The following is a 17,492-nucleotide window of genomic DNA, read 5'->3' as shown; positions in this document are numbered from 1 at the left end:
AACCACTAGCTGACTTCACTATAGAATTCAAGACACTGGCATCTGAATTTTCCTGGGACCCGAGATGCCTGAAGACCCTCTTCTTTGAAGGACTGGACTCCCGTCTGAAAGACGAACTCACCGCTCGTAAAATGTCTAAGTCCTTGGCTGAACTAGTGAAATTGGCAACAAAGATTGATCGCCGACTTAGCGATAAGGTTCAAGAGACCAAGACTTCCAGGAGACCCTTTCTGGGTGAAGTTCGAGTCAACTCCACACCCAGGCCTGTTCCTTTGGTCCCAGCAGCCAATGAAGAAGAACCTATGCAGTTAGGCTGCAGCCACCTGACATCAAAAGAGAGAAGAACGCGGAAGAAATTAGGGCTGTGTATTTACTGTGGACAAGCTGGTCATGCTGTCCAAACTTGCCCTATATGTCCGGGAAACTGGCAGACCTAAGTCCTGCGGGAGGACTCTTCTTAGGTCTCACCACTCCTTCTCCTCTGTGCTCTCTTCCTGTATCTTTGGTCTGCGGACCCTTAGAGTACCAGACTCTTGCCCTAGTGGACTCCAGGGCAGGAGGCAATTTTATTCTTCAGTGATTAGTGGAGCACCTATGGATCCACACTTCCACTAGAAGCCTCCACTACTTCTTTCATCCATCCATGGAGAGCCCTTACCGGGTGAAGTAAAACTACGCACCGAGCCAGTATGTATACGGACTGGTGCCCTCCATTCTAAGACCATCTCCTTCTTTGTCTTGGAGAAGGCCATGCACCCTATAGTACTGGGATTACCTTGGCTGCAGCAGCATATGCCTCAGTTCAATTGGGCTACACTGGAACTGTCAAGATGGGGTACAGACTGCCATGATAAATGCCTGATGGAGGTAGCTCCTTTACCCTGTATGCCTACCACCCCAGTAATGCCGGGGTTGCTGCCTCAATATGCATCTTTCCAAGATGCTTTTCAAAAGAAGCTGCAGATATACTTCCGCCTCACAGACCTTATGATTGCGCTATTAATCTGAAGCCTAATGCGGAACCACCCAAGGGTAGAGTGTACCCCCTGTCCGTGGCAGAAAATAAAGCCATGTCCGAATATATTCAGGAAAATCTCCAAAAAGGCTTCATAAGACCATTCAAGTCCCCTGCTGGCGCAGGCTTTTTCTTTGTGGGCAAAAAGGACGGTACACTACGTCTATGTATAGATTACAGAGGCCTCAACAAAATAACAATAAAGGATCGCTACCCTTTGCCTCTGATATCAGAGCTATTTGACAGACTACAAGGAGCTCAAATCTTTTCCAAACTGGATCTGAAAGGAGCCTATAATTTACTTCGCATTCGACCTGGCGATGAGTGGAAGACTGCCTTCAACACTCGGGACGGCCACTTTGAATATCTAGTGATGCCCTTCGGTCTGTGCAACGCCCCTGCTGTCTTTCAAAATTTAATGAATGACATTTTCCGGGATCTCCTCTTTAAGTGTGTTGTTATCTACTTGGACGACATCTTGATTTTCTCTCGAGACATGACCACTCATCTGGAGGATATTAAGAGAGTACTACAGAGACTCCGTGAGAACCATCTCTATGCCAAGCTATCCAAATGTGAATTTCACAAAGAGTCAGTGCCTTTCTTAGGCTACATCGTCTCCAATCAAGGCTTTCAAATGGATCCACAGAAGCTGGAGAGTATCCAGAAATGGGCGCAACCCATCAGGTTAAAAGCTCTCAGACGCTTCTTAGGTTTCACCAACTATTACAGGACCTTCATCAAGAATTACTCTTCACTTAAAGTGCCGCTTACAGCTATGACGAAGAAAGGTGCCAATGTTGCTAATTGATCTCCAGAGGCTATAGCTGCACTCCAGAAACTAAAAGATGCCTTTTCAAGCAAGCCGTGTCTTCGACACCCAGATCCTTCCAAGCCTTTCATCGTGGAGGTCGATGCCTCAGACGTTGACGTAGGGGCCGTATTAAGCCAGGCTGGTGATTCAAAGGTTCCACAACCATGCTCATTCTTCTCCCGTTGCTTCTCTCCTGCAGAGAAAAATTACAGAATAGGAGATAAGGAGCATCTGGCTATTAAGATGGAATTCGAAGAATGGCGCCCTTGGCTCGAAGAAGCGCAACATCAAGTAACGGTCTTCACAGACCATAAGAATCTGGAGTACCTCCGCCACGCACAGTGCCTGAATCATAGACAAGCAAGATGGTCTCTGTTTTTCAACAGATTCAACTTTGTGCTCAAATACCGCCCTGGAGATAAGAATATCAGAGCTGACGCTCTATCTCGCTCATTCCTCTCCGAGGACGTTCCAGAGGAACCGCAAACCATCATTGACCCAGAGAAGGTCATATTGGCAGCTACCCACTCAGTACCTGCAGGAAAGACTATCGTACCCAAGAACCTCAGAAAGAAGTTATTGGCTTGGGCCCACGACTCTAAACTTTCAGGACACCATGGCCAACGTAGAACCCTATCTAAACTTCAGACCTATTCCTGGTGGCCCACCATGAAAGAAGACACATTCTCCTATGTCGCTTCCTAAGCAAACTGCACTAAACAGAAGACGTCGCTGGGTCATCCATGGGGTCTATTCCAACCCTTGCCAGTGCCAGAAGAACCATGGACACATATTGCCACAGACTTTGTGGTCGATTTACCATCTTCAGGAGGAAACAACACCATTTGGGTAACCGTAGATCGGTTCTCAAAGATGGCTCATTTTGTGGCTTTCCTTGGCTTACCCACCACCATGGAGCTTGCCAAGCTATTCATTACGCACATCTTCCACCTGCATGGCTTGCCTAAGCACATAGTCTCCGATCGAGGAGCCCAAATTCACGGCTAACCTCTGGAAGGCACTATGTAAGAAGTTCGATATTTCCCTCGACTTCACATCGGCATATCATCCTCAATCCAACGGGCAAAGAGAGAGGATGAACAGGACTCTCAAGCAGTTCATTCGTGCCTACGTGAACACTCGCCAGAATGATTGGAGTGAACTGTTACCCTGGGCAGAATTTGCCATTAATTCTCATCCAGCAACATCCACTGGATCAACACCATTCGAAGTGGTCTACGGACGATTACCTCTGCCATCACTGCCACTTCCGTTATCAGTGTCATCCCCGGCAGCTCAATCTACTGCCAAAGATATCCAACAACTTTGGACTCAGACATTACGTGCCAGTGCCAGTGAAGCTTGCTCTGTCTCCATCTGCTGGAAGCGAAGCATAATCCCAGGAGTCTGGACTGATCCGTGGTATTTTGTCAGCTCTTCTAGGAGGGTCTGTTTACCAGAAGTTAACTTCATTCAGTTTTTAGATTTAGGTATTGAATAATATGTGGGCCAGTCACAGTTAGACTTTGGAGATGGTAAGTTCTTGTATGAGATAAACCAGAGACAGGACTGATTAATTATTTGATCTGAAATGAAATCTAACAGCATAAGATTACACAGAATGTGAATACCTGGCCTGACTTGAACTTTTAACTTCGATTGCTTGAACATATTAAGCCACTACTTGATCCTACTCTTTTCCGTACAGTACTTCAGTCCCTAATACTCATGGGATTGGATTTCTTCAGCTCTCTTTACTTAGGTTTATCTCAATCAGCTTTACGCCCACTCCAACTTGTTCAAAATGTTGTTGCAAGGCTACTCTCCAACTGCAGACTACATGATCCTATATCTCCAGTTCTATTTGTTACACTGGTTACCAATTAAATGGCAAATTCAATATAAAACCTTGACCATAATACACAACCTCATCCACAATAACAACAATTAATTCTTGGTTATCTGCAACTCCACATTTGTACATTTCATGCCAAAATCTTAGGTCAAAAAATCAATTCCTTCTACAAGTCCAATCTCCCAAATCAACCAGATTGGTCATGACACGTGAGCGTGCCTTTTCCATCGCAGGCCCAATCTTATGGAATACGTTACTCCTTGACCTCAGATTACTATCCAATAATAAAGACTTTAAAAAAGCTCTAAAACATCACCTTTTCAAGTTAGCTTTTTCGGATCTATGCGAAACACTATCCCAATAAGTTTAATGTATTTTCTTTATTCACGGTTATATAATTTTTTTTTCAAGTAATTCCAATTTGTTATTGCAGTTATTTTTTATTAATTTATTATTTAATGTCTTTCTATCTAATTATGTATGTTTTCTTTGTAACCTACCCCAAACATTGGAGGGCGCAGGAAATAAATACTTTTAAATATACAAATCTATAAATAAACATTGATTAGGAATCCTGGTAGGCCAAACTGTTTCCAGCCCTATGAGAGAGGGGCCTGGAAACGTTTTGTTTTGTTGGGGTAGTTTGGTCTTTATATTTTGCCCATTTTTTTGAATTGTTTTATATTTTTTAATTGTATTTTGTAAAATTTTATGCTGTAATTTTTAAATTGTGTATTGTATTGAAATTTAAGCCACCCTGAGTTCCCTAGGGAAAAAGGGGTAAAAGCCTAAGAATATTATAGAATAGATGGAAATTATGTACAGAAATAATCTACGAACATGGACAGCTGAAAACCAAGTAAATGAAAATCAAAATTGTACTAGAAAAGCTTAAAGCTTCCTTGGTGAACTTATAGGACTGTTATGTAGTTTTAGAGATCAGTCGTTTCCAAAAGTTCATCGTAGGAGAGCTCAGTCAAAGGCCTACATCAGACAGGGGGAGATTCTGTGGAAAACTGCGGACATGCAGGTCCCTGTAAGCATTGGTCAGCATGTTCCGTGCAGCGTTGCATAGATACTTGTGTATTTCCATCTGAAACAGGTTTAGTACAGATTATACAAAACACTTCACCTCAGAGGAAGTCAGTTTCTAGGAAGGAAGAATGTTGCATTAGACTGGCAAGCACGGTCTCTCTTTCCCAAACAGAAAGCCTTAGAAATGTCTAATAAAACTGGACAACTCAGGACCCCTCCCATGTCGCCGTCCTCATCACTTCACCCTTAGCTCTGCTAGAAGCAGCCGCTGTAACAGCAGCTGTCTCTCCTCCCGCTGTGGGCCCGAGCGCACTGTCTTCATGGCATGCCCAGGCCCAGCGTGCTCTAGAAGGGAGCCCCAAAGCCGGTGAGAGGTTTATCGGTGCAGCATCTGTCTGTCTGTGGCTGGGAGGTGTTGGGGTCATCAAATGGCTCGAGGTAACCAAGGATAACCTGAGCCAGCCCTGGTTTTGCCCCATAGCATTTATGGACTTGTAGTCCTGCTTTTCTTAGAGGAATTGTAATTCCATATCCAAGGATGCAGTAGGATGCTCAGCCTGTCTCTGATGACCTGGGACCATCTGGTAACTCTGCCAGGAGCCGTAACAGAGAAATCTGGCTGTCGGTCTGTGTCTTCAAGAGAGGTAACACTATTATCTGTCTTTATAGCCAAGAAGCTAAGTGAGAAGCGCCCGCGTTTTGTGAGCCGATGTAACCTTGCTGTGCTGACATCGATGGTAGATGACCTGCAGTCATTCCAAATACTGAATTCTGGTGAAGCAGAGCATATCACTGAGAGCACCAATGTCACACGAGAAAAAGCCCGCAGCCTGATAGACTTCATCATAAAAAAAGGAGAAGCTGCCAGTTCAGCCTTTATCCAGTGCCTCCAAGAGCATGACCGGAACCTCTGCACAGAATTGGGTTTCTGTACTCCATCAGGTACAACACAGGACAATGCCTGCCTGCCTGCCTGCCTCCCCCACCCCCATGCACACACAGAGAAGCATGGGACAGTGCCAGCCCACCCAGCAGAGATTCAAGGTGACGCCAACCGTGTACCAAAAAAGCAGGGATTTTTTTATGAGATACTGTGAGTGCATCACTGGGTGGGAGAAGGAAGGGTGGAGAGCAACATTGGGAAGGGAGGAGGGTGTTGATCATGGTAGCAGAAAGTCTGGGTGATTAGAGAATCAGGGCAGTGGAAGATCTAGGCTATGGTGAAGCAGGGCCGTGGCTCACCTTTTTAGCTATTTCACTGTGACTGGGACTGCCAACTTGATCCTTGACAAAGGGGAAATGCCACCCCTGCATCCTCCTGACCCTCATGCTCTTCTCCTCTGCCTGCTTATGGCATCCCTCTCCTGCAGTGGCATCAGCTGTGTGGGGCATCCCTGGGCCCAGCTTTTATCCCAGAGCAGCAGAAGCAGCCAGTCACCGGGTGCGGGACTGTGAGCCAGCACGTGCGCTTCATCCCCACCGTAGTGCCTCCCCCTCCCATGTGGGCTTCCTGTTTAGAAACGAAAGCCCCACCAGGAGAGAAGGATCACCCTGGCGACCGTGAGTGTGTGCTGGCTGGCAGACCCTGTGCTCCGTGGCATGCTGCTGTTTGGAGAGGCAGGGAGTTAGTGAACTGCTGGCAATTATATTGCCGGTTTGAAGGTCCTGCTGGCCAGCGGCCTCCTTTTAATAAACGCCTAGCAAATGCAGGCCTCTTGGTAACCTTAAGTGTGCCGCCCCTTTATTGCATGTGCCTGTAGACCCCCCAAAGGTGCAGCACTGTCCCATCTGCAGCCTGTGAGCAGAACCATTTGAGTTATTAGTGAGTGAGCACGAGCCCCGGAGAAGGCACATCAGCCCCTTCCCATGCTCAAAACTTTCAGAGTCTGTGTTATATGCGACTTTCTCTCCTTATTTCTTTACCCTTAGAGACCCAGGAGCTGCCTGCTCTGTCACAGGAAGAAGTCCACATCAGTCCTCCAGCAGCTCCCAGCACAGCAGGTACCAGTGACAGACTGTGTTCAGCACCCATCAGATGCTGTCAAATAGAGTACGATATAGTCGCAGAAGTTTGCTTTTAAAATCCTCAGTAATGTACACACAGGCTTTCCTGCCTTGTGGGGAGTTATAAAGTTACCCTCCCTTTCCACATTTATGTATTCATACCTGTGCCTTTTCCTAGGGAAGGCACAAGGCGGATTGTGTGAAATGGTGCGAGCACATTGCCGCAGGGCAGAGCAGGTCACAAGCAGAGGAGGTAGACTCATAGGATGGAGACGGAGGGAGGGAACTGGGGGCTTGGAGACTAAGGCAGGGGTCGGTAACTTCAGTCCTTGACTGTCCCAAACTGGTCGGGTTTTCAGGAAATCCACAGGGGTAGATTTTCAAAGGGGTACGCACGTACCCCCCGAAAACCTACCCCAAACCCCCCCTGCGCACGCCGAGCCTATTTTGCATAGGCTCGGCGGCGCGCGCAAGTCCCGGGGCTTGCATGGAGGGGCGTGTCGGGGGGGGGGCGTGCCGTGAGTGACGTGGCGTTTCGGGGGCGGGCCCGGGGGGCGTGGTCGAGGCCTCCGGACCAGCCCCTGGGATGGGTGATGGCGCGCCAGCAGCCCGCTGGCGCGCGCAGATTTACACCTACTTTCCGCCGCGTAAATCTGCCAACAAAGGTAGGGGGGGGTTTAGATAGGGCCGGGGGGGTGGGTTAGGTAGGGGAAGGGAGGGGAAGGTGAGGGGAGGCGGAATGAAAGTTCCCTCCGAGGCCGCTCCGATTTCAGAGCGGCCTCTGAGGGAACAGGCAGTGCGCGCTGGGCTCAGCGTGCGCAGGTTGCACAAATGTACACCCCCTTGCGCGCGCCGACCCCGGATTTTATAAGATACGCGCGGCTACGTGCGTATCTTATAAAATCCAGCGTACTTTTGTTCGCGCCTGGTGCACGAACAAAAGTACGCCCGTGCGTACATTTATAAAATCTACCCCACAATGAATGTGCATCAGATGGCATTTGCATGCAGTGGAGGTGGTACATGCAAATGCGCCTTGTGAACATTCGGTGTCGCTAGCATGACAACTCGACAGGCTTGCGATACTCAAGGACTGAGGTTGCCTAGCCCTGGGCAGGCAATCTAATTTAATGCGAGGCCAGGGGAGACTCAAAAATTACAACAGTGGGAGCAGGCAAGGAGGAAGCACTCAACATTTCACAGCTGGTGAGTGATTTGGAAGGAAGGGGCACAGAAAGAGAGCAAAGCTGGTGTTTTTCTCATAAGAAATGTGTGGGAGGGGTTGAACCGAGCCTATTTAGAATATTCCACTTTCTGCTCGTTAGACATTATCAGCAAAAAGGCAACCGCAGGGGCATTCCTGGGGCGGGAGGCAGGTTTATGACTTAGCTGGTTAACGGTAACCAGCCAGGTTTAGCTGAGCACCCCCAGCCACCCTACTAATTACCCTAAATCTTAAACGGCAGATGTTGCCCTACTAGAGTTAAGCTGAAAACCTCACCAGTTAGGTTTGGCCAAAATTAACCGGGCCTTTGAAAATTGACTCTTTAGGCCGGGGGTGTTAAACTGCAGTCTTGGAGGACTGCAAAGCGGTCAGGTTTTCAGGCTGAGCCTACTAAATATGCATGAGTTACATTTGCATGCACTGCCTCCATTGTGTAAGTTAAATCAAAGTTGTTTGTGTAGCGGAAGGCGGAACATAAAGACAAATGAACTAAACGGGAGGTATAATTGTATGCATATACCTCACGCATTTTCATTAAGGATAACCTGAGAGGCAGCCTCATTTGTGGCCCTCCAGGACCGGTGTTGGGACCCCCCTGCCTTAGATAGTGCAAAACAGGCAAGAAAGGTTTGATGCATTAGCAGCAGGCCGTCTACGCAGGTGCCTGTTTAAAAACACAAGTTACTCCTGTACATCTAATACAGCCCCCCCCCAGAGTGCTTTCTTATGTGTGCTATGACCTTGTTCGCCTAGTTTTAGGCAGCTGAAAGCCCACAAGCTATTTTGGCTAGTAGGACGAAGTTTTTGAAAGTTTACTCCTTAGATGTTTGGTGGGCACAGGCATATAATTGTGGAAGATAGGGGAAGCTCTCAAATGCTGAGGTGCCTCTTAAATGGGTAAAAATAATGAAGGTGCCTATTTTAGAGGGCATGGCGGGGAAACTACCCCTGGGTATTTCAGAGTGCTGCAGACACTTGTCATGATATGCCATCGTTTAACACCACATAAGCCGATATTCAAACAGGGTGTACAGGGGCACTTTGCATGTATCTTGAGGTCAATATTCAAAAGTATTTATCTGGATGAATGCTGACGTTTGAATATCGCCGCTACCCATTTGGCTACATTTTGTCCAGATAAATGATCTGGATAAAATTTAGTTGGATAACTTGAGGGTGTTTTGGGGGTGTTCTGGGGCAGGGATTGAGTTGGCCGTGTAATATCAGATGGAGCTCGGCACAGAACGTTTATATCAAAGCTTCTAGATGCTTTGAGCGTTCCCCACTGGGCATATGTGCAGCCTTGGCCACTCTCCCATTCCCTTGCAGGACCCTCAGCCCATGATAAAACTAAGACTTGGAGAAACCAAGGGGAGGTGAGAGGGTTTTATGAGGTCTGACATCCTGCTGTCCGTCAAGAACCCCTATTATAGGTAAGTAATTCCACTTTCTCCTAGGACATGCAGGATGGCAGTTTTCTCTCATAGGTAACATCGGATGGAGCCCATCATGGAACAGATGAGAGGTGGAATTGCTGGGTTTTGGGGGGGGGGGGGGGTGCGGATTTGCCTGCCTCCTCAGCAGCCTGCCATGTTTTTACAACATTTTGGGAGGATGGGGGACTTTGGCCCATTCTTGATGTGTTTTTTAAAATGTCTCAGCCCTTATCTTGCTGTATTCTTTGAATATAGTCGCAGACACTTAACGTTATCCAGGTATAGGTATTGGATAACTTTAAACCCAACTGGTTATATTCAAACATAGCCTGTTAGGTTTAAAGTTATCTGGCTTAAGGTAGCTAGATAAGTTTATTTGTCGATATTCAGTGGGACGTTTATCCCACTGAACATCTTGAGTAACTTATCTGACTAACCTCAGCCAGATAAGTTATTCATTTTCTGGATTTTTGAATATTGGCCCCCAGTGTACATTAACAGTTAGGGCACAGTGGTACAATCTATGGTTATATGCAAGGTACACTTCGTCCTTCACAGGCATACAGGGGTGAATCACTAAGACTTGGCCTGGTTACATGCAAACTCTGCAGGTACTTTTTACCCCTCATAATCAAAGCCAAACTACCCCCTCCCCCCAGCACATGAGCACATAGAGGATAATGAACTGCCAGCTGATCATTATAAATTAAATAAAGCAGAAGCGCTGATATGCAGGCAGAAGGGTACGCATGTACTTTCCCCGCAGTGTGGGGCGGCATCCCCGAGAACAGGGTTGGAAGTCCGCACATATTTCAGCATTTTCAAATGTGTGTGTGTGTGTGATTTTTCATGGAAAAAAAAAATTACCTACAAGTGTAAATATGTGCAGATAGTGCTATGGGGATAATTTTCAAAGTGAAAGTAAAATCTGCAGGTAAAAAGTATCCACAGATTTTATACATGAGCAGCTAGTCTTAAAATTACCCCCACTATGTACAGATTTTATATGCTGTATTTATACTAATGCAATATTGTAAGATACAGTTCAGTTTCATAAATACACAGTGTATACAGCCTGATTAAGGAGCGGGTTTTTGTCTTTTCCAGCCCAGGTTGCTGCTGAGCCCAGTGGTCAGGCTCCAGTCGAGGAGGACTGGATCACTCTATGCTCCCTGCAAGATATCCAGCGGATCCAGAGGGAAGAAGCCGAAGACGTGAGGTTTTCACTTCCTTGGATTTTAGGATCTTGGCGGTTTTAAAAAAAAAAAAAAGTTTGCAGATTAGGAACATTGGAACATGAGAGAGCGCGTGGCTGTTTAAAAAGCAAAACTCCATGTGTTGGAAGCATTCCCTGCCCTAACGCCACTCCGGTTTAATGCGGGTAAAAGTGCACGCACTATGCAACAACGCACTTGTTATTCCCAGGGAGGGTAGGCAGTTTTCAGAGAGCTGATTTTACGTGGCCTTTTTTGAAATGTGCCCTCTTGGAGCAAGGTGTGGATGCTTTCTCTTTGTACTGTTGGAGGCAGCTGCTGGCTTTGCCTCTGCTGCCCTCGGTAATCTCAGGTTCTTCCCAGGGGTTTGGAGAATGTATCCTTCACTAGCTAAGGCAGGAGGGAGAGCACTGCAGGGCACATGTGGTGGGATAATGCAAAGATAGTGGTGGTACAGTACTGCAGTCAGTATATATAAAAAAGGGGGAGCCAGCCATAAACAAGAATCTTACACCACAGACAACTTCCCCAAATTCTTTCGCTCAAAATTTCAAGCTACCTGTTCCTCTCCTTCCCTCTCATCTTCCACAAGCCCATGCGATAAAAGTACCCCAGACACTCCTCTTTCAGTCTCAGCTCCCCCCAGACTATATCCCATTGTCAGGAAGATCTCCCTCTAGAGGATTAAATAGTCCTTTTGACACCTGAGATGAGATCTAGCCCCCTTGGCTAACCACTATAAAGGCCATCTATATGTCCCACTTAAAAAGGCTGTAATCAAATCCATCTTGAAGAAACCAAGCTCTGATCCCAGAATATTCATCGCTGTTGCCCAGACTCCAGCCTACCCTTCCTACCCAAATTAGTGGAAAAAAGTATCTAGAATGCCAAAATCCTCCACACTAAACCAAGATGGAGACTCTCTCCTGGTATGACTCGATCATTCTGTTGCATTTGACTCTTGACACCTGTTCCTGCAACAGCACTTGGGAGACATTGGTATTGAAGGCTCAGCCCTCGAATAATTCAAATTCCCTGTACGTACCCGGATCAATCCAGACTGCTGGGTTTTGACTTCCTTCCAGCAGATGGAGACAGAGGAAAACTTCGAGAGCACTCCCTCTTAAGACAGAGGGCTACCTGTGTCTCTTCAGTATTTCTCTGTCTCCAGCAGATGGAGGTGGTGCAAAACCTGCAGTCCTGAACCAGTTTGGGTTTAAAAAAAAACAAAAAAACCCAGTCTTAGAGCAGCAGATCAGAAGAAGCAGTTTTTACCTTCCTCCCAGGGGGTTGGTAGGTTCCAGGGCTCAGCCCTCGAGTAATTCAAATTTATTCCGAACAGATTACAGTCTGTCTCATGAGCCCATAAATCATCCATACACAGTGATTTTCCCTGCGGAGTGCCGCAGGGTTCGATGCTTTCCCTGTTTAACATTCACGTCCACCCAATCTTGTCACTCCTCCGGTCTTTTGACATCAAATGTCACCTATTTGCTGATTAACCATATATGGAGGTGGTATAACGCTAAAGAGTTCACAAATCCTTGTGGTGAATTAATCAAGGAAAATGAAGCCTTGGATCAAGCATTTTTACCTTTTATTCATAAATTCTTAAACAGAGATTTCGGTCCCCCGGACTGTGTTTCACCACATGGGCCGTGTCGGGAGGGACAGAGGCCCGGAAAAACTGCTGCAAAGTGTCAGAGATGCTTAACACATAAGTCTGTGAACATGTCCAGGTAGTCTCCACCATTTCAGTTGCCTTCAAATTTCGGAGTTCCCTTCTATGAATAATTTTTTTGGTCAGTAAGCCGTTTAAATTTAGAAACTGTTTGGGCAGGTACTATTTTGGAACACTTTAAAGTTCCACCCTTTGGACAACCTTCTGCAAGGCGCCTCCTTTTTTTCAACTGTGGCATTTTCTCTTTGAAGCAGGTGTAGAGCGTTAGAGGACGATGGAAGCATCCTGAGGTGTTAGGCACCTTCATGGGCCATCCCTCAGGTGGAGCCGGGGGGTTCGATACTCCTGACTGGGCTTCGTCTGCGATGTACCAGAGGGTCCCATAACCAGAGGATCTGGCTCCCTCGATCCTCCGAGACTCCACTCTTGGCCACCACTGATCCTGTTCAGGAAAGTATTTCATCATTTTTTTTCCTTTAAAAAAAATAAGAGAAATAATTAAGTACTAAGTTTTTCTGCAGGAAGGACTGTCTTCTGGTGTTTGTGGTGGGCCTGAGCAGCGGTGACTGTTGCCCAAGGCTGAAGGGTGGAGGAGTGATCTTTGTGCCGACAGCCCAGGGCTCCGAGTGCGTGCAGTGAACAGCGCCGGGTTAGGCTGGGGGGGGGGGGGGGCACGGTGCGACCGTTCTTCCCTTGCTGTCTTTTTTACTTGTTTGCGGGTCGATTAGCATCCGTGTTTTGGATGAGCGTGTCAGCTGGAGCAAGCGGGTTGGCACATCTGTGATCCCGTGGTCGGGGCCTGCCCGCGATCTAGCAGGTGCTGTGCCGCGTGGTGCGTGAAGTCCTTTAATGGCACCTAAACTTAAAATGGCAGCTTGTGGTTACTTTGTGGCCCGGCCGAACACCTGGTCCCTCTACCCAAATTGCAGCTCAGGGCAGGAGGGTATCTTCCTCAGGGGGCCAGAGTAGGAAAACAGGCCTCCATTAGTCCGGGCCCGTTCCTAATCCCACTGAGGTGCATGATCAGGAGGTCGCGGCTCACCACGCTGATCTTTCCCCTGTGGAGTTGAGAGTCTCTAATGGGGAGGGGGATGTTCTGGAAGACCTCCCAGGTTTGGGGAAGGCTGATTCAGGGGATTTCTCTCCGATATTTATTCTTCTTCTTCATGAGGCCTACATCGCCAGGAGAGGCTCCGGGAGTAAGAGGGCAGCTGTGCTGTTCCGCAGTCCCTTGGATAAGAAGCTCAGGACTGCTTTGCAGGGACTAGTGTGGTCCTACAGGGTCTGGGGTTGCGTCAAGCAGAAGCTCTCGGCACTCCTGGGGTTGGGAAGGAGTCGATCACTCGTATGAGGACTCTCTCGATTTTTATGGAATGGATCCGGATGCAGTGCCAGCCCCCGATGCGGATGGCTCCAAGGACGACCATGACCCGGATGAATTTCTGGTGTCTGAAGGGGATGATCCATGGGTAGTGCACTTATTCAGGCAATGAGGAAATCAATCCGCAACCTGGAGGTGCAGCTCAAGCAGATGTTTGAGGTTTCTGCGTTGAGCCTTTGAATGGCGGTTTGCACCAGTCGGAAGCAGAGGGCCTGTCTGTGTTGGGTGCAAAAGGCTCTGGAAAGTACGGAAGCAGGAGATGGTGCTGCTCTGCAGGCGGCTAGGCTAGAGACCTGGATCGCATATGTGGCAGATACGCTGTATGAATTGGTGTATACGTCGGTTCGCAGTATGGTCTCGTTGATGGCGGCTCATAAGCTTCCGTGGTTAGATAATTGATCGGTGGACTTATTGTCCAAGCTCCAGCTCTGCAATCTTCCATTCAAGGGGAAGCTTTTGTTTGGAGAGGACTTGGATCTGTTGATGGTGTTGGGGGAGTCGAAGGGGAACAGGTTGCCGGAGGACAGGAAACCTGCTAGAATGGTGTTTCCAGCTCAAGCCTGTTTTTGGGATATTCGCAGGTTCCGGTCTGCAAGACCTCTTCTGGCTCCTAGGCGAAGCAGGGCGCTGGTCGTCAACAGTCCTTTTGTAGAGCCCGTAGACTGCCAGAGATGGGTCAAGCCAGGGCTCTAGCAGTAGAAAATCAGCCAAATGAAACCAGGGGTACCCACTCCTTCATAGAAGCTGTAGAAGGCAGATTGTTCAACTTTTACGAAGAATGGGAAAGGATTACCTCAGATTGCTGTGTGCTGGAGGTAATTGAGAACATATGAACATGCCATACTGGTCAGACCAAGGGTCCATCAAGCCCAGCATCCTGTTTCCAACAGTGGCCAATCCAGGCCATAAGAACCTGGCAAGTACCCAAAAACTTAGTCTATTCCATGCTACTGTTGCTAGTAATAGCAGTGGCTATTTTCTAAGTCAACTTAATTAATAGCAGGTAATGGACTTCTCCTCCAAGAACTTATCTAATCCTTCTTTAAACACAGCTACACTAATTACAGTAACCACATCCTCTGGCAACAAATTCCAGAGTTTAATTGTGCATTGAGTGCAAATTCGAGAAGTCTATGCTGTAGAGTTTTTGTGTCCAGGAAGGGAGGTCTTTGTGGAATCTTACGTGGTCTCCTGCAGCAAACGAGAGGTTGTGCTGGCAACTCTGTAGAGACAGCGTGACCTCAAAGTGATTATTCCTGTCCTGCTGTTGGAGCAGGGATAGGGGAGGTATTCCATGTTCTTCTTGGTGCTCAAAAAGGAGGGCTCCTTTCAGCCCATTCTCGACTTACAGAAGGTAAACCAGTCCCTTCGGGTCCCGCGTTTTCGCATGGAAACACTACGCACTGTAGTAGTTCTTGGCCTCCCTCGATCTCACGGAAGCATACCTGCACTTTCCCATCTGGAGAGGCCATCAGATGTTTCTTCATTTCATGGTGTTGGGCCAGCATTTTCAGTTCCGGGCCGTCCCCTTTGGTCTGGCAATGGCACCACACACATTCACCAAGGTGATGGTTGTGGTTGAGGCGGCCCTTCACAAGGAAAGAATTTTGGTTCATCCATATCTGGACGATTGGCTGATTCGAGCCAAGTCCAAGGAGGAGTGCAAAATATCTCTCCAGAGGGTGATGTTCACCTTGCAGTTTCTCAGTTGGGCCATAAATGTGCCGAAGAGTAATTTGGAGTCGACTCAGTCCTTGGTGTACCTGGGGACTCTGTTCGACACTCGGCAGGGCAGAGTCTTCCTGGCAGCAGACCGGATGGTGAAATTGCAATCCCAGGTGCAGTGGCTTCTTTGGTTGGTGATGCCGATGGCGTGAGACTATTTACATTGTCCTGGGGTCTATGGCTTCCATGTTGGATTTGGTTCCCTGGGCCTTTGCGCAGATGAGACTTCTGTAACGTGCACTGTTGTCCAGGTGGAGTCCTTTGTCGGAGGAATATCAGCGTCCCTTGCCTCTGTATCGAGAATCCAGGTCCAGTCTCTCGTGGTGGCTGTCTCGTCTGAATCTAGAGAAGGGGATGGCCCTGGACCACCACTGGACTGGGAGGTTGTGTCCATGAACGCAAGTCTCTCCAGTTGGGGAGCAGTTTGCTTAAGCTGGTTGACACAAGGTCTTTGGCGTCCAGGAGTAAGGTCCTGGTCAATCAACTGTCTGGTGACAAGGGCAGTGCGCCAAGCCCTGAAGATTTTCCTGCCCCTGGTCAGGGGATGGATGGCAGAAATCAATTGTCAGGGCGGCATGAGGAGTCATGCCGTGGCCCTGGAAGCTCAGAGGTTGTTTGCTTGGGCAGAGCGCTATCTCGAAGGTCCAGCTGCGTTGCACGTAGCAGGAGTAGACAACGTGCAGGTGGATTTCTTCAGCAGGCAACAGCTGGATCCAGGGTAGTGGGATTTGTCCCCTGAGGCTTGGCATTACATCTGCGCCAGGTGGGGAGTTCCCCAGTTGGATTTGATGGTGACGTGAGCCAATGCAAAGACAGATTTTTCAGTTATTGAAAAGAGCCCGGTTCAGTGGGTCCCGATGCTCTGGTGTGTCCCTGGCCAACAGGAATCATTCTTCATGTATTTCCCCCATGGCCCCTTATCGGATAGGTCCTCAGGTGAATAGAAGCGTACCCAAGGATATGGTGCCGGTGGTGCCGGGTTGGCCTCGATGTCCGTGGTTCGCAGATCTGGTACTACTCGCAAAGGAAGATCCCCTCAGACTAACGCATCTTCCAGGGCTATTATGACAGGGACCCATATTCTCGGATCGGGAGGATCTCTTCTGTCTCGTGGCCTGACTTTTGAGAGGTGGCAGCTGTGTTTGAAGGGCTACTCTGAGCAAGTCATTTCCATACTTCTGCAGGCTAGGAGACTGGCTACTTCCATGGTGTGTGTTAGGGTCTAGAAGGTTTTTGATGTGTGGTATCTTCAGTGTCACCTGGACCCCTTGGCGGTGAATGTTTCACAGATTTTGGAGTTCCTGCAGCACGGTTTATCTAAGGGATTAGCGTACAACTCACTGCGGGTACAGGTGGCAGCTTTGGGAGCACTCAAGAGCAAATGTAGTGGTCGGACTCTTGCTTCTCATCCGGATGTAATCAGATTTCTCAAGGGGGTAAAGCATTTGCATCCTCGTGCATAAAATTTGTCCGGATTGGAGTCTAAACCTGCTTCTCTGCTCCTTTTGAGCCGTTGTGGAGAGCAACCCTGAAGGATTTGACACTGAAGATGGCGTTTTTGTTGGCTGTTTGTTTGACTAGGAGGATTTTGGAGCTTCAAGCTCTCTCTAGAAGGGACCCATTCTTGCGGTTCTTCTCTCTAGAAGGGACCCATTCTTGCGGTTGCGAACAGTGCCTTCCATTGTGCCCAAAGTGGTATGACTCCTTTAACGTCAATCAGACGGTGGAGTTGCCGGGGTTTCCAGAGTGGTTGAGAGATTCTCCTCAGGATAGGGAGTTGCATCTTTTGCATGCACGTCGTATCCTTTTACATTATTTGGAGGTCACAAATGCCTTTTGCCATTCTGATCATCTTTTTGTCTTGTTTGGGGGAGTTAAGAAAGTAGATAAAGCCTCTAAGGCTACCATCTCTCGTTGGCTTAGGGAGGCTATTTGTTCAGCGTACGTTTGTAAAGGTTGACAGATTCCTGTGGGTTTGAGGGCTCACTCACTCCACCAGGGCGTAGGCTTCATCTTGGGCTGTGTGTCAGCTTCTTTCACCACAGTAGGTTTGCAGGGCTGCGGTATGGTCCTCGATTCATACTTTCACCAGACATTATTGCTTAGA

The 17,492-nt window shown here is 48.0% G+C and overlaps 1 protein-coding gene across 3 annotated transcripts in view; it reads left to right on the top strand.

Annotated features, from left to right (window-relative positions):
• LOC115097223 (caspase-1-like) overlaps positions 1 to 17,492 on the top strand; it is a 55,518-nt gene that overhangs the window by 3,532 nt on the left and 34,494 nt on the right. For 2 of the 3 annotated variants that reach the window (XM_029612842.1, XM_029612843.1), the window contains exons 2-4: positions 5,389 to 5,661; positions 6,649 to 6,720; positions 10,492 to 10,598. In XM_029612842.1, coding sequence (XP_029468702.1) covers positions 5,389 to 5,661; positions 6,649 to 6,720; positions 10,492 to 10,598 — 452 coding nt within the window. Of the gene's footprint in view, positions 1 to 5,388; positions 5,662 to 6,648; positions 6,721 to 10,491; positions 10,599 to 17,492 lie in introns of those variants that run through there. The other variant, XM_029612844.1, reaches the window with a different exon arrangement.

The sequence above is a fragment of the Rhinatrema bivittatum genome, chromosome 8, assembly GCF_901001135.1.
Source record: "Rhinatrema bivittatum chromosome 8, aRhiBiv1.1, whole genome shotgun sequence".
NCBI classification, from domain to species: domain Eukaryota; kingdom Metazoa; phylum Chordata; class Amphibia; order Gymnophiona; family Rhinatrematidae; genus Rhinatrema; species Rhinatrema bivittatum.
This window is presented reverse-complemented; position numbering and strand designations above follow the sequence as displayed.